General features: G+C 54.3%; 1 protein-coding gene across 1 annotated transcript; it reads right to left on the bottom strand.

Moving 5' to 3' along the window:
- Positions 1–287: 287 nt before the first annotated feature.
- Positions 288–15,448, bottom strand: ANKK1 (ankyrin repeat and kinase domain containing 1). Its single transcript, XM_032595011.1, has 8 exons — positions 15,267–15,448; positions 9,700–9,994; positions 8,384–8,535; positions 8,118–8,167; positions 7,351–7,506; positions 6,541–6,659; positions 5,942–5,978; positions 288–4,799 (listed from the first exon to the last, which is right to left on the bottom strand). Exons 1-8 carry the CDS (start codon positions 15,446–15,448, stop codon positions 3,496–3,498), a joined length of 2,295 nt encoding a protein of 764 aa, XP_032450902.1. The 3' UTR covers positions 288–3,495.
- Between the last annotated feature and the right edge of the window lie 5,742 nt (positions 15,449–21,190).

Raw genomic sequence — 21,190 nt, 5'->3', positions numbered from 1 at the left:
ACCCAGGCACCCCAGGGAAGTAGTTTTTAGGGGGGCTGCCTTGGATGCACAGTGGAAGTCAGATGCTGCAGGTGAATGAAGGATAGAGGTCAGGCAAGGAGGGAGGTAGACCACTCTGGGCATGGGGAGGGGTGGGGGACTTTGCAGGAGCAAAGCGCATGCACACCTCCCAGATTTTCCTGAGCAGGCCTGACAAAAAACACTGTCCTCTTGGTCCCTTGAGAGCAGTTTTCCCCCACCAGAGTGTCCCTTCCCCAACCCTATGCACGGCCAAAGGGTCTTTGGAATGCACAGTTCATTGTGATTTTATTCTTCTGCTCAGAAAGGGAGAGCCTCTCCCAGCTGCCCCAAGGTCCAAGCTCCGGAATCAGGGTGGGCGTCAGGGTCTCACCACCCCATCTGCTCTTGGGCTGTCTGCACCCCTAGCTTGTTTGCTCGTTCACATTCCCCAGCCTCTGGCGCCCCGGCTCCTTCCACCTCATCTAGGCACTGCCCTGTCTCTGCTGTGTCCTCCCACATATGTGTCTTCTGGAAAGTCCTCCCTGATTGACCCACTTGGCTTGGTAACTGACTGGATGAGGGACGGGGCCAGATTATAGACTGTGTTGTCTATTAGGCACATGTGGAGCTACTTAAGTTTATTGAACTCAAACGTTTGGTCCCTCGGCTGCACTGGCCACATTTCAAGCGCTCAGTAGCACAGAGGGGAAGGACCTATCCTAACAACCGGTTGCAGATGCGGGTTTCCCACCTCCCAGGGCGTGCTGTTGGACAGCACCAGTCTAGAAGGACTCCCAGGTTAAAAGTTCAGGCAAAAACTGACATGGGAAGAGAGTGAAGAACGGACTCGTGGAGGGGAGGGAACGTCCCAGTTTGGGACTTGAAGGGGTCTGTAGGACCTCCAAGTAGAGATGCCCAGTAGGAAACTAGGGAGTTCCTATCCTTGGCCACCCCCCAAACTCCCCCAAACAGGATTTGAAATCCAGCTGGAGACTCTCTCCTCGGAAATTTCAAGGGCCTCACTAAAATCCAATTCTAAACATCCCACGAAAACCTCTAGAAGGCAGCTGTGTGGCAGTGGGACTCACCATAGACACTGTGTGATGTGTCTGGCTTGGGTTGACTTGAAAAGCAAGCAGGTGCCGGTAGGCAATGTGAGGGCTGTGGGCCAGAGCTGGCCTGAACCCGCTACGTCTGTTACCTCCTGGAGGCAGGTTGTAGACCAAGCAGGGGTCTGAGAATCTCAGCCTGGACCCCGGGACCATCAGGTTGGTGAGATGCAATGACTCCCAGGGGTAGTCCTGACCGCATGTCCACAGAATCCCTGCCATTATAGGACAGCAGATGCAAAGGCATCAATGATCTGTTCTAACTCTTTCTTCAGGATCTTTCAAGTTCTTTCCAACAGGAGAGCCCCAACACTGCTGTCCCCCTGTGCCTCACTCCTGGGCATTCCCAGGGACTGATCTGAGCTCACCTGGCTTTGAACAGGTACCCCCCCCCCCCCCCCCCCCCCCGCCTTCTCTGGCTCATGCAGAATCCTAGCATGGGAGCCAGACAGACCTCAGTGCACAGGGAAGGCAAACAGCGTCCTCTCCCCTTCCCCCTACCTGCTCTAGCATGTTCTGGAAAGACAGAACTCCCAGGGGGCATTTTCAGCTACAAGTCTTGCCTAAGGCTCAACCTCAGGAAGAACAAGGAGAATGGACCAGGTGGCTGAGCAGGGAGGAGAAAGATGAACGTTCGAGTGATGCCTACGGCAGTCCTCAGGAGTCCCCACTCCTCCAACTAGCCCAGAAAAGCCCACCACCAGGGGGCTGCCGGCGGATTACTGTCATCATGGTGGTGCTAAGGAGAGGGCACAGGGAGAAATGAGACACCCCCTGGTGTTTGTTCTCAGCCCTGGCTGCTCTCCAGCTTAACCCAGGAGATTCCTGTTTAACCGGGTAGGGCCAGTGTTTAAATAGCTCTTCTACCCCCACACACCTCACCCAGGAGGTTCTAATGCGTAGGTTTGATTTATAGCTACTGTTCTGGGGCACATCCCAGCTCGGTGCTACTCTCAGGGCTCTCCGTGGCGGCCACGGGCTGTGACGTGATGGGGTGAAGCATCTAGGGCCCAGGAGGTGGGCGCCACAGCCCAGAGACACAACACTGCCAGCAGGTATGTGGGGTAAGAGGTCTCCTCTGCTCTGCCTCTCACCCTATGCTGACAGCAGGCTGCTGACTGATGGCTCCGCATGCACCCGGCCCCGCACAGAGGTGAGCCTGCCCGCACAGAGGCTGGGGGTTGGAGCTGGCCAGTGGTTGGGGCAGAAGATTCCTTTTCTCTGACAATTACAAAACATCCTTAAATCAAAATTGGAGGGACTGCTCCAGCAGTGCGGAGAGGTGGAGAGGAGTGGGATAGGACTTTAGAGCACCCATTCTTACCCACTCAAGTCCCCCCACCTTTCTGAGGCCGGCCATTCCCGGCAGAGCCAGAGAGGAAGCAGAGGCTGGGCCCAGTCAACACAAGGGTAGTGTGAACAGCCCCCGCTCTGCCCCGAAACCTGCCCCACAATGTGTAGGGCAGGCCAGGCCAGCACATGGGCGGCCAGGGTACGGTCACAGGGGACAGTTGTCTGAGCTGCTGTGGCTGGGAGGGAAGTCCCTGCCCCAGTAACCCACCCCTCACCATCACCACCTCCTCCAACTCCACACTTCCGGCCCCTCCCTCCTCCCACGGGGTGAGCTTATACACACACCACGCCCCATACGCACGCTACTGGCCCCACGGGTCAGCCCGTCTCCGAAGGGGAGACTCAGATCCCCAGCTCTATCGACTTCAGGGTTTGCAATCTGGCCATATAACTAGACAGGGCAAAGGGGAGATAGGGGGGGCCAGGGACCCACAGAGGATCACACTCATGGGCAGCTGGAGCTGCCTTTCTTCATCCCCGAGACCACGTGGGAGACCCAGGAGCCAGAAGCAGGGCCACCAGGAAGGTGTGGTCTGTGTGGCAACAGGGGGCTGGCCGGGGCTGTAAAGGGCAGGCAGAGATTTCCTCCCGGCTTTTAGCTACAGCCCCTTTTGAAAAGCACGTGCCTGGCTCTCCTGGTCTTGCCGGAGACAGGGGCCAAGTAGACAGAAACTAGCGAGGAGGGAGCACGCCCCTCTTCTCTTGCGTCCCTTCACCGTCAGAGCGGGTTCCCAGGATGCAGGGGCCCCTGGGAGCTCAGGAGCAAGTGGCAAAAGATGGCAGGAGTCTGGGGAAGGAAGAGGGAATTCACTTTGGGGGCTTGAGTCCAGGTTCGGGAGGAGGAAGAGGTGGCCAGGGCCAACTCCCAGCTACGGCCCCAGTGTACTTCCCTTCCCTCCGGGGGGAGACCGGCCTCCTGTTTCCTCGCAAGGCCCCAGGGGCAGGTGGCAAGGACAGGGAAGGGGCCGTGCCAGAAGCCCAGCTTCACCTCCACCAACCCTTCTTCCTCACGGGTAAGGAGGCCCCGCGTTGTCTACATTTCTGACTGGGCTCCAGGCTCAGCACCGCCCAGGACGGCCAGTGAGGGCTCCTTGCCCTCCAGGAAGGCAACGATGTTCTGCTTTTGGTTCCGGAGGGCCAGCTGCAGGGGCGTGCAGCCCACCCCGTCCTGGACGTCCAGCTGGGCGCCGGCTTTGACCAGTACTTTGAGGATGGCCACGTTGCCCTTGAGGGCGGCCAGGTGGGCGGGAGTCCAGCCCACCTCGTTGCGGGCATGGACGTTGGCGTTGTGCTCCAGGAGGTTGACGACGCTCAGGAAGGAGCCCCGCTGGACAGCCAGGTGGAGGGGTGTCCAGCCCGACTGCTCGGGGGCATTGGGGTCAGCCCCGCACCGCAGCAGTGCTAACACCACCCCCTCCTCCCCGTGGCGGGCGGCCAGGTGCAGGGGCGTCCACTTCATGCCCCCAGGAGCCCCCAGGTCTGCGTGGCTCTCAGCCAGCAGGTGGATGACCTCCAAGTGGCCCTTGTAGGCTGCTAGATGGAGGGGCGTCCAGCCCTGCTGGGTGGGCAGCTGGAGGCTGGCCCCGTACCTGAGCAGCATCTTGCAGATAAGGTACTTCCCCCTGGCGGCCGCCGTGTGCAATGGGCTGTAGCCACTCCGGTCAAGGGCATCGGGAGCCGCCCCGCTCTTCAGCAGGTGCTGGATGGCCCTCACTTTGCCTCGCTCCACCGCCAGGTGCAGCGGCGTCCTCAGGTTTCTCTGCTGGGCATCCAGCTCAGCCCCCTGGCCTGCCAGCAGCTTGACCAGGCTGACGTGGCCAAAGTAGGCGGCCACGTGGAGAGGGGTCTTGCCCTCGGCCTCATGCAGGTTGGGGTCGGCCCGACGGGAGACCAGAAGCCGTGCCACATTTTCAAAGTTGTTCTGTGCGGCCAGGTGGAGCGGGGTCCAGCCCTCGTGCTCCCGGGCGTCCACGTGGGCCCCGTGGTCCAGGAGCAGGCGGGCGGTGCGGTCGTCTCCATTCTGGGCTGCGAAGTGCAGGGGGGCCCAGCCGTCTTCATCCGCCAGGTTGGCATCGGCCCCGTGCTCCAGGAGCAGGGTGCAGAGATCGGGCTGCTGGTCCTGGGTGGCGATGAGGAGGGGCGTGTGGCCGCAGGCCGTCTGGCAGTCCACGTCGACCTCGTGGGCCAGCAGCAGCCTCACCTGCTCCACGCTGCCCTGCACCACCAGGAAGTGGAGGGGGGAGACTTTGTTCTCGTATGTGCACAGCTCCTCACCGCTTGGGACGGGGTTCTCGCCGTCCGAGAGCCGCGGGACCCGCTTCAGGTAGTCTCCCCAGTCTGCCGGGAGGAAGATAGGGTTGAAAAATGGGCCTCTGACCTGTCCAGAGGTCATCTCATGCAGCCCCCTGCCTCCTGAAAGTGCCATCCAGGCACAGAGACTCCGGGAGGGAGGGCAGTCTTTCCTGCTATCACAGATCTCTACGCGGCGTCCTTGTCCCAGCGAACAGACTCTGGCTGGCCTTCCTGTGAGGACGGGGCAGAGGGAGGCCTGGGGGCAAACCTTGGGTCCACCCTTAGCACCGCCTGACTTTTGCCAATTCCCTGCCACCTCGGGTCTCCAGATCCGGATCCATAAAGGGGACACAAACTGCCATCGTGGGGACAACATGGGTGGGTAAGAACCTTCAGAGGAGGGCTTGGCACAAAGTAAGTCAATGCAAGTTGAAAACAGGCTCTGTGATCTGGTCTCCTCCTGAAGCCACTAAGGCTTCCTCCTGCTCCACCCAGAATGTGTTAGGATTAAAAGCAACAATTTTGGGGGCACCCGGGTGGCTCAGTTGGTTAAGCATCCGACTCCTGATTTCAACTTAGGTCATGATCTCACGGTTCAAGGGACTGAGCCCCAAGTGGGGCTGTGTGCTGACAGTGCAGAGCCTGCTTGGGATTCTCTCTCCCTCTCTCTCTACCCCTCCCCTCTTATTCTCTCTCTCTCCCTCTCTCCGCCCCTGTCTCTCTCTCTCTCTCTCTCTCTCAAAATAAATAAAGAAAAAACTTTAAGAAAAGCAACAATTTCCCAAACAAGCAAACAACAATAACAGTAACAAAAATCCCTTCCCACGGCCCCCACACCCGAGGTTCCGATTTAATCAGTCTAGGTGGCCCAGGCATCAGGGTTTCATGCCCCAGCTAATTCTAACACGCAGTCAGGAGTGAAAACCGATGTTCTACCTCCAAGCCAGGAAGGGAGGAGTCTGGCTTTGTAAGAACACAGACCTGAAGGGAAGCATAGCCTAAGTCCTGGGGGCAAGTGCATTTCTGGAACACGGAGCCGGGTGCCAAGAAAGGGACACACCAACTCCTGATTTGTGACAATCGGGGTGGAGGAGCAGGGGCAGGCGGGATGGGGAAAGGTTGTAGTGAGATTCCACTTTCCTCTCCGCTGTGAATTCTCTGGGTCCAGAGCGGTACCCTGGACTCACCGTTGTCCGTTAGCTCCTGGCTGACCTCTTTGCTGACCTGGAGACAGGGAATCAGAAGACAGGGGGGCAGACGAGATGAGTGGGGCGGTGCTGGTCTGTACCCTCCTCCACCCCTCCCCTCTCTCTGACCCTCTCCAGCACCCGTGGGGACTCCCATCCCACTCTGTCCTAGGAAGTCCCCCTATGCCACTCCTACCAACAGCTGGACGAACGTCCTGAGCAGGGGAGACCCTCCCAGAAAGAGACCCTGGTCCAGGGTCTTGACTTCCTCTTGGGCCACACGGAGTGCAGGGTGGCTGGCCCTGTGGTTCGGCCAGGAGCCCCCTGCTAGCTCCTGGCTGGTCCCCATGGTAGGGAAGGCACAGGAGAACAGAGTGAGGACACTGAGGCTGTCCGGGCAGGGCTCGGATGAACCCACACACGCGAGAGACTGTATGTCCTTCCCAGGGGTTCAGAGCTACAGCCACCACCGTGCAAAGTAGGAAAATCTGTCCCCAGGTGGGCTGCCTGGAGTGGCCAGCAGTGTGGGCTGCATCTCAGTCCCCATTTGCTCCCACGCACGCGTCCCAGGACCTGCCAGAGACACGCCCAGCACTCACGTCCCCGGGCCGGTGCAGAGACAGCTTGCCCGACACCTTCCTGGCCAGGGCCTCACTCTCCGGGTCTGCCACGGGACTCTGCAGCAGGAACAGCAGCATGTCTGTCTCAACTGTGATTTCTGCTCCATGAAGGAGAGAGACAAAAAAAGCAACGGGCTGGCCAGCCGTCCCTTCTCCATTTTAGACACCCTAACATTCCCAGTGCCCACGCCGCCGTCCATTCCTGGACTCGTGCAAATTCACACGTGCGCACCGGGAGGCAGGAAGGCTGGGTCCCGGCGGAGGCTCCGTGGGGCCACATTTAGCACGTCACATCACTGACCCTCTGAGGGTCGGTCCTTTTCCATAAAACAAGCGGGCAGGACTCGGTGATGTCTAAGGTGCTCACAGTTACACACGCGTGTGTTTGCACAGTCGCTAAAGGGCTGGGTATCCTCACAGGTCATCCGGGCCCGTGATCTCACGGTCTGGAACATTTTACAAATGGGGATGCTGTACCCTGGAAGGACCAGGCTAACCGGGAAACTCAGAAGCAGCACAGTGAGGCCCAGACCCTCCAGCATGGGTTTTCTAGTCTACCTCCCACGGGGGTGCACGGTCACCCCGAGACTCAGGGCGGCCATCCTCAGCTGCCCTCCTCCTTCCCGGCTCTGTGAGAAAGACTGTGCCCTAGGGCCAAGCACAGCCCTCAGGAGTGGCCCAGGCTCCAGCCATCTCCTCTCCTGCCCCTCCAGCCTCAGCCCTGGCCCCCTCAAGCTCCAGCCCTGCCCGGCTCCCTAGTCCCTTGAGCAGTTTGGGCTGGATGAGAACCTGAAAAGGAGGGCCTCTTCTTGGGGTCCTGATCCCAACAGCGCCTCATCAGGTTCACCATCTGCCGGGCCTCGCTCGGCCATGTATCAGAGACAGACTGCAGGGAGGGCCGCATGCCTGCGGCCACTTGGACAACAATGGTCACCAGGTGGAAGCCTGTGAGAGGAAGCCCAGGCTGTGTGCAGGCCGGGAGGTGGGGCTGGAGTGGCTGGGCAGGGTACGGGGGTGGGGGAGCTCCCAGGATCCCCACAGAATAGTGCACACAGCAAGGGCAACATAAATGCACTGTGAGTCAACAGCTAGGTTGCAGGCCAACTTGAGGTTCCAGTTTGAGCTACTGGGTCTCCGGTCCAGCTGTGGCCACCTCCCAGGCCAAGACGGGATAGGCCTCTGATATCCAGAGGCCTCTGATGTCCAGAGGCCTGGTTACAGGCTTTGACTTTTCATTCTGTGAGTTTGCTTGGGTTTCCTGACAGTCTATGTACCTGGCATTAGGTGGCAGCGGTGGGGGCAGGAAAGACAGGAAAGAATACTTTGGAAGCGAAGGAATTAGAGCCAGAAGCGTGGTCTGGGCTGACGTATGCCCTCTTTGTACTGTTACGTGAGCTCTGGAAAGTAGGGCAGGAAGGTAGGAGGGTAAGAGCGAGAATCCGTAAAGAGCACGTGGTTCCCCAACACCAAGCTGCCACCTGCCCTCCCCTGTGAGCCCGCGGCCTCTCCCAGCCCCTTCCAGGACCCCACCCGAGGGTGCCGGCACCGCCTGCTACCTGAATACGGCTTCTTCTGAGTGAGGAGCTCCCAGACGACAATCCCGAAGCTGCAGACAGGGCAAAGCGTGCCCTCAGTGACTTTCTCAGACACCCGTGGTCGCCCTACATGGTGGGCCCCACACGCTCCCATCCAGAGTGCCCCTCCATCCTTCCTCCCCCTTGCCCCGTCATTGTCCCCTTGGGACTGGGGGGACGGGTCAGGCAGGGTGGTGATAAGCAGTTACCCACCCCCCACCCCCAGAGTGAGCCCAGCCCCCTCTCACCTGTACACATCGTACTTGGGCCCTGGGGCCTTATTACTTTCCAAGAACATCTCAGGGGGGATGTAGCTGAGGGTGCCCCGCAGAGCTGACCTCTCGACGTACTGCATCCGGGTCGACTGTTCCATCCACTTGGATAGGCCGAAGTCCGAAATCTGGGGGCGAACCATAGGCAGGGATAACGGAGCCACAGCCTCGCCTCCAGAAAACTGCCTTGATCTCTCCCCCTCCTGCAGCCTGCCCTTTCCAGGACGGGGCAGTGGTCAAGAGCCTGGGCACCTCTCCCACCTATGACCTGGATGGCCTCAGACAGGTTCCTTACCTTCTCAGAGCCTCAGTTTCCTCATCTATGAACTGGAAATGGCAAGGACACTTAAGTGACAGTGCTCTGACAAGCATTAGATGGAGAAGTATGCCAAGAGCACTTAGAACAGTATCTGGCACGCAGCAAGTACTTAGTAGGTGTGGCTGTGATCCAGACGGACTGTGGAGAAAGCTGCCGTCTTTGGTAAGCTTCCGTTCGTCCACTTCCAAGGGCCCGGAAGTATATACACCATGTATATTTATCCCCAGCATGGATTCTATCCACTGGTCCATTCGTATGCCAACTGACCACTCACTGACCACTTAGCCTGCGAACTAAGGATCAGGCAGCAGATAAGAAAGCTGAGACCCCCACGCCTACTACTCCTCTAAGTCCTTACTCAAAAAGGGGGTATAGTCACTAATGAAACAGTTTCACAAATGACTATATACGTACCATTGGGGTTAGCACTATGAAGAGACAGAGGTACCAGGAGGGTATATAGTAACAGGGGCCTGTTGGGATCCATCAGGGAAAACTTGAGGAGGTAATGTTTAAGCAGAAGGCTGAAAGATGAGCACGGCCTGCTAAATAAAGAAGGGAGGAGGGGAACACTGGTCCTGGCAATAGGGACAGAATGTGCAAAGGTCCTGGGGCAGAAGAGGGTGGCACATTTTAGGAAGTGAAGGCCATCACAACCTTTCTTAGGAATCATCTCATTTACATACATCCCCACCCAAAGCAAAGAATGGGAGGGACAGGGAACATTCTACCACAGTAGAAACAGAAGACTGAGGTCCAAAGAGGGTTATTGTAGGCATCCTGATACCCAGATCCATGCACCAAACTCTACTGCTCATCTGTCGTTTTAGGTGTCATCCCTGCCTTCAGTATTTGTGCGTGAATGGAGCCACTCGAAACTCTCGGCAGGCTAGTCAAGCTGGTAGATAATCTTGCTCACCTGCGGGAGACTCTGGAGTGAAAAGGGGGCAGGGAGGTTGACTGGGGCCTTTACCTTGACATGCATGTTGCTGTCCAGGAGGATGTTGCCTGGTTTGAGGTCCAGGTGGAGCAGAGGTGGCTTAAGGCTGTGGAGAAAGTTCATGGCCAGACTGGTCTCATGGATGATGCGGAACTTGAGCAGCCAGGAGAGGCTGTGCGTGGGCACCATCTTCTCCAGGGAGCCGTTGGCCATGAACTCCATCACGATGCCCAGGGGCTGCCTGCACACCCCATAGATGGACACGATATGCTGAAACTTGATCTTCTCCATTTTGGCTGCTTCTTCAACGAGGCAGTCCACATCGTGGCTGCGGACACGCGGGGCGTGAGGGATGCAAGGAGATGACCCGTTAATTCCAAGAGCAACGAGTAGAGCAACAAACTAGGCTTAGTGCCAGGCTCTGGAGACCCGGAAAAGCCTCGGGAGTTTGCAAGGTAGTGCAGGAGGAAGGTGAGTTCTGGAAGGATGCCTAGCGAGATGCACAGAGTGGGGTCCAGATGGCCGGCAGCCACGGGGCAGGAAAGCGAAGGAGTCTGCAAGCTTAGGGGCAAGTCCGTTCTACAGGGGCGGCCACAAAAAGCCGGCCGGTTACTCTGCCACTTGTCTAGATGTTTGTCTCCCCCGGTAGGTCACAAGCCCCTGGAGGACCAACATCACGCCTCATGCTTCTGTTTCAAAATATCATTTGCTGCCATTTTGATTATGAAAATAACATACATCCTTGCAGGAAATCAAGGGAATACAGAGAACTGGGAAGAAGAAAATTAAATCATCAGTAATCCAAGCTTGCAGAGTTGGCCTCTGTTCGTATTTTAACATATACATGTTCAAGGTGTCTCTCTCCTTTTCTCCCTCCCTTTCGCTCCTTCCCTCCCTCCCCTGTCCGCCTCTCCGTCACACCATGTGGGGTGCTTTGTGATCCGCTTTTCCAGCTAGCACGCACGCACAGTGCCTCCTCCCATAGCCACTCTCCTGAAGCGGGGTCTGCACTGGCTGCTCTGGACTCCATCTAATGGGTGAACTGCAATTATTCATCTTGCTTCCCCCCCACAGCACATTGCCACGCATCGCACAATACGTCTTTGTCGAACTGGTAGTCAAGACTTAAGGGGAAGGCCTTACAAAACAAGCATTTGCCGGACCCTCTCGCTCCTTTCGCCCACAGAGTGGTAACTATGCAAATTGTTGGGGATTGTCTGGGGATTGCAGGGATGAGGCTTAGGGAGAAATGACATTTTTAAAAGCCCAGTATTTGCAAAGCCGCGTGGGCACTGCAGGCGGAGGCTGCTGGGAATGTGCGTGCAGGGCGGCCCCGGGAAGCCAGCCAGAAGACCTCCAGGAGACCTACCTGCTCCTCCTCACATCTGGACAGGGTGGCTGGTCCAGGTTTCCTCTGTCCTCGCCTCCACCTCTGCTCTGTTCCAGAGACCTCCCCTCCACCTCTGCGATACTTATCATCTGTCTCCTCTTGTCCTTTTGAGTTCCCAGAAACTGAGATACTGGTCGTGGAAAGGAGCAAGCAAGGGATCCGGGGATCTCGCTGCACTGGTTTCAAATCCCAGCTTTACTGCTTATTCTCTGCATGACCCTGAGCGAGTAAACTCTCTGGGCCTCAGTTTCTTAACTATGGAATGGGAACAACAGCTTGCACAATTGCCCCGACAGCCCAGACACACAGTCCACGTGTGCTGTGTCTGCGGTTCATCCCCCACCAGCCCCTGTCGCTGGGCGTCTGGTCTCGATTCTTCTGTTTTGAAGCAGGGCTTGAACTCACAACCCTGGGATCAAGACCTGAGCTGAGAACGAGAGTCGGATGCTTAACCAGCAGAGTCACCCAGGCGACCCAGGTCTTGATACTTCTCTGAACAGCTGATGCCAAGGTGTCTGAGCCCAACCTCTGCCCAGTGCTACAGCCTGTGCAGAGTTTCTGGGTCTCGGTTTACCAGCCAGGTCTCTCCCTCTTTTTTTCTCGAAGTATTCACTTCCTTGGCCGTGTGCCAGCATTGTCCCAGATCCCTCCCCCTTCCCCCATCCGGGTCTCCGACCTTCACTTCTCACTCCACACTGTGTCTCCCAGCCTCGGGATCTCCTGTGGTAGAGGACACAGGGTGTCTGAACCAGAACCCTGGTTCTCCCGGGCCACCCACCTCTCCCTCTGCCTTCCCCTCAGTGAACGGGGCCTCCAGCCTCCCACCCTCAAAGATCCGACCTCCTCCTCTACCCCTCTTCATCCCTTCCCATGACCAGCCCCTCAGCACATCCTGTCAGCTCTACCCTCAAAACAGAGCAACATTCTGACTACTTCTCACCACCTCTACCCAGTGACATCTTGGCCCAAGCCTCCTAATTGGCCTCCCTGCTTCCTTCTTTTTCTCTGTCATCCACTCGCAACCCAGCAGCCAGAGCAATACTCATAAAATGTCAGTCAGAGCATGTCGCCTCTATGCTCAAGACCCTCCGTTGGCTTTCTTCTCATTCACAGGAAAGCCAAAGTTCTCACGACGGTCTAGGAAGCTTTGCAAGATCTCCCCCGGGGCATAGCTTGCTGACTCTCCCCACTTCTGCTTCTGCCATCAGGGCCTCTTGCTCCTCCTCCACCATGTAAGCGTGTTCCTACCTCAGGACCTTTGCACTTCCTATTCCCTCTGCTCTAAGACAGCCACATGGCTTGCTACTTCTTTGCTTCAAATCTCTACTCAAATGATACCTAATGAGTAAGGATTTCAAGTCTATATTAAATAGCAATCCACGGGCGCCTGGGCGGGCCCAGTCAGATAAGCAACTGACTCCTGGTTTCAGCTCAGGGCATGGTCTCACAGTCTGTGAGTTCAAGCCCCGCGACCAGCTCTGCATTGGCATGGAGCCTGTTTGGGATTCTCTCCCTCTCTCTCTCTGCCCCTCCCCTGCTTGCTCTCTCTCTCTCTCTCTCTCGCTCTCAAAATAAATAAATAAAAATTAATCAATTAAGTAATTAACAGCAATACTACTCCAACTCCGGCAATCCTCATGCCTCCACCTCCATACACAACCCACAAATTCATATTTTTAGATCAAATGTTTTCTTGGGAGATCAGGTAATTCAAGTCTCTTTAGGCATTTTAATCAAGAAAATATCAGGTGGTTGTAAGTGCTATAGAAAAAAATTATTTGTTTATGTATTATTTACTTATTTTCCATCTTCCCCTAGTTTCCTTTCTTCCTTAGTTTATAAACTCCATGAGGGCAGGGACGTTGTTTTGCCCACTTAGTGCTTAGAGCGAATGAATATCATTCATGCCCCAGCTTCAGTTACAACCTATCATAATGAATGACGCACAAAGTTTCATATTGTTAGGTCAGCCCTTCACTCTGAAGTCCACTTGACAATTCTTTCTGGCTGTTCAAAGGCACCTTAAACTCAACCTGTACAAAACTGAACTCACGAATTTTTTCTGCAAACCTGGGCCTCTTTTCATGTTCCTTTTATTAATTGTCAACCTCATTCAACAGACACCAGCCATGTACCAGGCTCTGGGGATAGAGCAGTGAGCAGACACAGACTCAGCTTTCAGGGACCAGACATCTACTGGACCCTTTGTTCCTCTGGGCAAGCCAGACATCAGATTAGCCTTGACATTCCTCTTCCCCATCCTGCCTCCCATACACAACCCAGCACCAAGTCAAGTGGATGTTTACTACCTAAATACTGTGTAATCCATGCCTGTCTTTCCCTCTGTCACTATGCACAGGGCTGGTCTCCAGTCGCCTCTTGCCTGAATGGTGACAACTAACTGGACCAGCATTCACTCTACTCCTCCAATCCATTCTCCATACTGCAAATTTTATTAGCTCCCTTCTGTCACACACCCCCGACCTGGCGGCAAACCCTTCAGTGGCTTTCCACTGCTCCCTCTCTCTCAACTCCAGCCACAACAGCCCTTCCCCCCACCTTCACTTGCTATGCCCCGCCTGCCACAGGCCCTTTGCACATTCTGCTGCCTCTTCCTGGAAAGTTGTTTCCTCTTCAACTACTTAACTCACACTCATCCCTCACTCTTCCATTCAACTGTAATTTCCTCAGGGAAGCCTTTTCTGATCCCAAACTCTTCTAATAAGCTCTCACAGAACAATAAATCTTTGTTGCTTTTCTCACAACAGCACACTTACATCTACCTATAGAGTTATTTGGTTAATGTCTCTGTCCCCCCAGGCTCTAAGCTCCAGAAGAACAAGGCCCTATCTGTTGCACTCATCATTTTATCTCAGGGTCTGGCACAGTGCCTGACACATAGCAGGAGAGCAAGAAGCATTTGTCAAGGGAAGGAATGAATGAAGTGGTGTAAAAAGTATCCAGTGACTCCACATGAATCTCCTAGGACAGTACTCCACACACAGCAGGCATGAATCGTCATTAAATCCCTTAGCCCTTTCCCCCAGAGAGTTCCCAGAACTTGGAAAGGGAAAGTTATTGACCATGCCTAACAACGCAGTCTTAGGAATGCCATCTCTCTCCTTTTGCCCTTCACTTCAAAGCCCGTAGATGATGTGGACACACCCTAGAAAAATCTGACTGTGCTCCAAAGCCAGCAAGAGGGTGTTGAAGGAGGAAGAGGGTCGAGTTGTGGGCTGTCTCACTTGGCCCACATTCGCGAAGCAGGTGGAAAGCCCAGGAATTAGAGAAGGGGCTGGCTTGAGTGGGTGCCACCTGAGGATGTGTCTTGGGGGCTTGCCTGGTGACCACAGAGAACACAACATCCAAATTAGGAGACGCCCCTCCCCAGGCCTTCTAACTGGTGGCCCATGGAGCCTTGGGAGGACAACAGGATTCTCACACTCAGACCTCACATCCTAAGCGTCTCCTTCATGGCTGCACAGGGGACCAGCACACAGCCAGTCCAAGCAAATGTGGTGGGCAGGAGACTGGGATGGGTGGAAGCAGAGAGAAAGAGGAAGGAGAAAAAGGAGGCACGTGCAGGTGTGGCCACAGTGCACACAATGAGTCAAGGAGAAGCCAGAAACAAAAGCAAGGTCAGAGACTGCCGCCTTCCCTGCCTGACTCGCCAACAAGTGGCCTGGACAGGCTCTCAGGCCAGAAGGCTGGGCCGTGTCCAGTCCCCACGCCGCCTTGCCTGCACTGGCTGGGCAGAGGCCACACTGACGGCCAGGGGAAGGGAGGGCGTGCATCTCCACGGGTCACTGAGCATCGATCCCTGGGCCAAGTGCCACGGACTGACTGTCAGCAGGCCCAGCCCTGCCTGCTGGGAGAATTCGGGGGTAGATCCACGCATGGCAGAGGGCCATCAAGAGTCGTCATCCCCACCCTGACACCCAGGAGGAAGCAGGCCCACCAGTTTGGGAGGTCTGAGGGGACAAAGGTGTCTTTGGAGGGCAGTTGTGGCTCACCTTTGACCTCTGTGGATTCCAGGCGCGGTTCAGGTATGGAAACAAAGTGGCTGTGCCTGGGTGGCTCAGGCCACTGGGCAGAGTTTAGAAACGCAGAGGGCCGCGAGCCTCAGCCCCAAGCCCCGCCACCCCTCCCTGGGGAGCCCGCGGGGCTTCCGTTGACCCCCTTTAAGAAGAGGGGCGGGGCCGGCAGGTACCTGGAGGCCTCGGGCTGGAGGCAGGGGGCACACTTGACGGCGAACTCCGTCCTCCAGCGCCTGTGCCGCACCCGGAACACCTGGCCGAAGCCGCCGCTGGCCACCCGGCGCCAGTCGCCCTCGAAGTCGTCGCGGGTGAAGACGGCGAGGCTGCCCAGACGCTGCTCCACGCCCGCGGCCATGGGGTCTGCGGCCGCCGGACCCCCCCCAGGCCGCGCGCTCTCCGCACCGAGGAGGCTCAGCGCCCGGCCTCCCGCCGCTCGGCCCGGGGGTGGGAACGGATGGGGAGGCGCCGGCGCCAGGAGGGGCCGGGCCGGCCCTGCGAGGGCGGGGACACCCTAACCCGAGCCCTGAGGCCCCAGGCGGCGACGGGCCTGGGCCTGGGCCTGGGAAGAGGGTCCCTCCCCGAGGACACCCCGCCCCCCGCCAGCCCCTCCCCACCCCAGCACCGTTCCTCAGCCTCAGCCTTCCGTCTGGACCCCAGCTCCCGCATCGGGCTGGGGGGAGGTGCCCGGGGAGGAAGGTGTCGGGGAAGCCAGGGAAGAGGGCCCCACTTGATTTCTACCCAGCCCTAAGTGGGAGGTGATTTACTTACTCTGGCTCAGCCGTGCCAAGGATTTATGAAGGGTTGAAAACTGTGCCAGGGGTCTCTGCGGATGGGTGTGGGGGCCTGGAACCCACCCCTCCACAGCAAGAATGGAGAAAAAAAGTCGTAGTGGGGATTTTTCTGGTCTGAGTCTTTCGGCTTGACTGGCTTCATGCAGCCTTTATTGTTGGGTTTTGTTTTCTTTTGTCTGTCAACCAGTCACGGTGTGCTAAACGTCACCAAAGAGGGGTCAGCAGGAACAGTGGGGTGAGAGGGCGGGTGTCTGTCTGCAGGGAGCTCCCTTTCCTGGCACTGTATGCCGCACCCGCCTTCAGAGGGATTGGCATTTGATTTAGGGTTGACCATGGGGAGGTGGACACGTTGGCCGAGCTACTGGGGTGGCTTGTTGCCAGGGACCAGGGGTGAGGCTCAGGGAACAGCTGGAGCATGACCCCGGCCCCATCCCTGAGGTGGGACCAGCTCAGAGCAGTGTCAGGGCTGTGGAGAAATCTGGCCCCAGGGCTCAGTGCAGAGACCAGAGGAAGGAGGGGAGAAAATGCACCCGCAGAGGCAAACCTGGCTGGATGGGAAGATGGGGAGCTTTCCCTGTAGGCAGAGTTACCTTGGTCCGTGTTTAGGGGATACAAGTGAAGAGGCAGGCCAGCTTCCCGGGACTGAGCCTGGCGGTTCCTCTGGGTCCTCTGTCCATGGAGTTGTCCCCTCACTTGAGAGACCCACAGAGCAGGGAACATTATAAGTGCTTGAACAGACAAGCAGGTGCATTCCAGGGGCATCCCAGGGCAGGTGCTTCTGGGGGAACTGTCATGGGACAGTGCAGGGTAGGTCACTTCTCCCCTGCAGCTGGGCCACAGGGAACCCCCTGAGTGACCAACCTCAAGTTCAAGGAACCCACCTACCACGGAGGAAATGCTTTCCTTCTGGCCCAAACCTGTAGAGCCTCTCTCCCACGACCACTATGAGACTCCCGGGGAACAGTGGGGATGTGATGGGTGAGTAGAGACACTAGAGGAAGCTTTGCATAACAGTTTCTGTGCAAACCCCACGCTGAGTTCTGGCAAGCAGGGTAAGGACAGGAGATGGGCCCAGGGACAGCTGTCAGACAGACCAATGATAGCCACTATTGAGCATTAACTTTGTTCCAGGATCAGCGTCAACTCTGCCTACTGTCCATACTTCATAGGTATGATCTTGTTTGAGCCCACAACGTTTGGAGAGGATAATCCACATAACCCACAAGGTTATGAGAGCAATGTCTTCCTGCCTACAGATGGAGAAACTGTGCTTGAAGACAGTAAGTAGTCAATGGCCATGTAGCTACTAAGTGGAAGTTCACATTCAGAGCCAGGTCCGCTAGGAGAAGCAGTGGGCACAGGAGGAGTAGGAGGGTAGCCCTTTAAGAATACAGGGGGACACAGGGGAATAGAATTGTGGTCTGGGAGAGTGTGCATGGGATGGAATCTGCATCCTGATTAGGACATGGACCCCAAAGATGTCACAGGAAGGCTTGTGACTTGCTTTGGCTGGAGCAGGGCAGGACACAACTGAACTTACTGCCTCTTGGGCAGCTCTGCCTGCCCCTGACAAGACTCGGAATGTCCCACGGGGAAGCTTGGAGGGTGATGGAGGACGTTATTGTCAGGGAGGTCGGGAGATCTTCTGGGTGGGTGAGAATGGAGATTGGGAGGGTGAAAAGCCCGCTGGCCTTGAGAAAGGTCGACTCGGCCCCACATTTCTGCCCTTCAACACCATCTGCTGAGGCCACCGGAGGAAGTACCAGGGTCAAATGGCCTGAACCAGTCGGGGAAATTCCCCCTGGCCCAGGGAGAGCAAGAAACCAGAAGCTGCCAAGCTGTGGGTTCAAGCAACCCTGGGACTTCTGAAGAATCTGGCAAAATAAATATATGCACCTACTCATAGCAACTGGAGTCATTAGACTGGCTTGTGCCTCTCCCTTCATCTTGCTCACAAGGGCCGGGACGAAAGCCCAACACAAAGTCATGAGGGGAGAGGACTTTCCTGAGACTAAGGTCATAGAAGCAAAGAACTTCTAGATCCCTCATTAAGTGGGTTGATGCTTAGGGAGTTGGAAAGGGGCAAAGGAGATCTGGAAGCTGCTTATTTCTTTCTAGAGGTCTGAGTGCAGAAATCCCTGGGGCCAGCCTGGCTGGGAAGTCTGCAACCAGCAGGTAGAGAGGAGAGAGCTGGAGGGAGAGCGCCACCTTCAACTGCCTGCTCCTACCGTGAATGGGAATGAACAAGATGGGTATGGTCCGACCATGACACGAACCCCCCAGAAGGAGCAGGAAGTATGCTCTAGCCACAAGAATTTTGCCCCCAGATGTTGAGAGTCCTTGCTATTGCCTTCTATCAATGTATTTTATTTTGGCAGATGGGGGACAGAAATTCTCTGGACTTGGAGTTATTATATGAAAAGTGTGTATGAGTGTGTGTGTGTGTGTGTGTGTGTGTGTGTGTGTTAGGGGGCCTAAAAATTTTCAGCCTACCACCCCCACACCAGCGAGCTGATCGAGCAGTTCTGCAATCCTCTGGAAGATGCTGAAATCCAACGTGAGCCTTTCCCCAAACCAGAATGACAAGCTCTTTGCATACAGGGAAGTTCCCCAGTCTGTCCCCATTCTCCACCCTGCAAACATGTCACAGGACACCTGGACAGGTCCTGGCAGGCTCTGAACTCTGTGAGCCTATGTACTGAGGTGAGGGCCAGGCTGGTCAAGATGAAGGAATGTATGTCGGAAGCTGGAACACCCAGCCCAGGAAGCTAGGCTGTCCCAGAAAGGAAGGGATAGAATCCAGCAGTGGGGGCAGGGGTTAAATGCAAGAACTCGTGAGTCACTTAGACCTGCGTTCAAAACCTGGCTTTTCCCCCATCGCTTACCGGCCACTGGCCGTTGGTCAACATTACCAACTCTCTGTGGGTTTCTCCGTCTGTGAAATAGGATGATAATACCTACTTCAAAAGGTCACAGTAAGGATTAACCTTTAAAAACACACCTAAGTGAACACCTGTAGGCAAAAAACAATAATAACAAAACAACAAAACAACAAAACAAAAAAAATCAAACCCAACGCCAAATCCCAAACCTCACACATTATCCAAAAATTAACTTAGAGCGAATCGTGGACTTAACTCTAAAATGTATAACTATAACATTTTCAGAAAAAAAAAATAGATGAAAATCTTCTGGACCTAGGGCTAGGCAGAGAGTTATTAGCCTGAACACCAAAAGCACAATCCATGAAGGAAATGTTGATAAATTGGATTTACACAAAATTAAACACTTTCACTCTGTGAAAGATCCTGTGAAGAGGGTGAAAAGTCAAGGTATGGGAGAGAAAACATTTACAAACCAGACATTTGACAAAGTGGTAGCTTTCTAGAATGCGTAAAGAATGACCCCCCTCCCAAACTCAACAGAAATAAAATGACAAGCTATAGAATTAAAAATGAAGGAAAGACATGAACAGACACTTCACCGAAGAGGATAAACAGGTGGCAAATACGTGCATGGAAAGATGTTAGCCTTAAGGAAATGCCAACTGGAACCACAATGAGATATTACTGCACACCCATGAGATTGGCTAATTTCTTTTTATTAGAGAGAGAGAGAGAGAGAGAGAGAGAGAGAGACCCTGGGATCATGACCTGAGAGAGAGAGAGAGAGAGAGAGAGAGACCCTGGGATCATGACCTGAGCTGAGTCAAGAGTTGGGCATTCAACCAACTGGACCACCCAAGAGCCCCAATTTATTTTTATTTTTTATTTTTCTTTTCTTTTTTTTTTGTTTTCTTTTACTTATTTATATTTTCATTTACATCCAAGATAGTTAGCATATAGTGTAACAATGATTTCAGGAGTAGATTCCTTAATGGCCCTTACCCATTTAGCCCAACCCCCGCCCACAACCCCTCCAGTAACCCTCTGCTTGTTCTCCATAGTTAAGAGTCTCTTATGTTTTGGCCCCCTCCCTGTTTTTATATTATTTTTGCTTCCCTTCCCTTGTGTTCATCTGTTCTGTGTCTTAAAATCCTCATACGAGTGAAGTCATATAATATTTGTCTTTCTCTGACTAATTTCGTTTAGCATAATACCCACTAGTTCCAACCACATACTTGCAAATGGCAAGATTTCATTCTTTTTGATTGCCAAATAGTACGCCATTGTGTGTGTGTGTGTGTATACATATATACATATACGTATACACATACGTACATATATATGTACATATATACATATACATATATATATGTATACACACACACACACACACACACAGCATCTTCTTTATCCATTCATCTGTCAATGGACATTTGGGCTCTTTCCATACTTTGCTATTGTCAATAGTGCTGCTATAAACATTGGGGTCCATGTGTCCCTTCAAAACAGCACACCTGTATCCCTTGGATAAATACCTAGTAGTGCAATTGCTGGGTCATAGGGTAGTTCTATTTTTAATTCTTTGAGGAACCTCCATACTGTTTTCCAGAGTGGCTGCACCAGTTTGCATTCCCACCAGCAGTGCCAGAGAGATCCTCTTTCTCCACATCCTTGCCAACATCTGTTGTTGCATGAGTTGTTGATGTTAGTCATTCTGACAGGTGTGAGGTGGTATCTCATTGTGGTTTTGATTTGTATTTCCCTGATGATGAGTGATGTTGAGCATATTTTCATGTGTCACTTGGCCATCTGGATGTCTTCTTTGGAGAAGCGTCTATTCATGTCTTTTGCCTATTTCTTCACTGGATTATTTGGTTTTTGGGTGTTGAGTTTGATAAGTTCCTTATAGATTTTGGATACAAACCCTTTATCTGATATGTTGTTTGCAAATATCTTCTCCCTTTCTGTCGGTTGCCTTTTAGTTTTGCTGATTGTTTCCTTTGCTGTGCAGAAGCTTTTTATTTTGATGAGTTCTCAATAGTTCATTTTTGCTTTTGTTTCCCTTGCCTCTGAAGATGTGTTGAGTAAGAAGTTGCTGCAACCAAGATCTTCTGGAACCCCTATGATTCTGATGTTGTTCCTTTTTAGTGAGTCACTGATTTCTCTAATTCTTAAATTGTGCTCTTTTGCCTTAGTCTCTCTCTTCTTTCCTGCTTCATTTTTCTCCTTAAGTTTGTCCTCTATATCACTGATTCTCTGTTCTGCCTCATCCATCTTTGCTGCCATGGCATCCATTCTAGATTGCAGCTCAGTTACAGTATTTTTTATTTCATCCTGACTAGCTTTTACTTCTTTTATCTCTACAGAAAGAGATTCTAATCTATTTTTGACTCCAGCTAGTATTCTGATTATTGGGATTCT

This window comes from Lynx canadensis, chromosome D1, assembly GCF_007474595.2.
Source record: "Lynx canadensis isolate LIC74 chromosome D1, mLynCan4.pri.v2, whole genome shotgun sequence".
NCBI lineage: Eukaryota > Metazoa > Chordata > Mammalia > Carnivora > Felidae > Lynx > Lynx canadensis.
The sequence above is the reverse complement of the archived record's forward strand: the minus strand, read 5'-3'. Positions and strand labels throughout refer to the sequence as shown.

What these genes read in the sequence shown, in the direction of transcription:
- ANKK1 (XM_032595011.1), bottom strand. Translation starts at nt 15,448, where the DNA reads ATGGCCGCGGGCGTGGAGCAGCGTCTGGGCAGCCTCGCCGTCTTCACC. An exon ending in CCCAAGTACGATGTGTACAG is followed by an intron (nt 8,168 to 8,383) that starts GTGAGAGGGGGC and finishes CCCTGTCTGCAG; the next exon opens with CTTCGGGATTGTCGTCTGGG. An exon ending in GAAGAGGCCCTCCTTTTCAG is followed by an intron (nt 6,660 to 7,350) that starts GTTCTCATCCAG and finishes TTCATGGAGCAG; the next exon opens with AAATCACAGTTGAGACAGAC.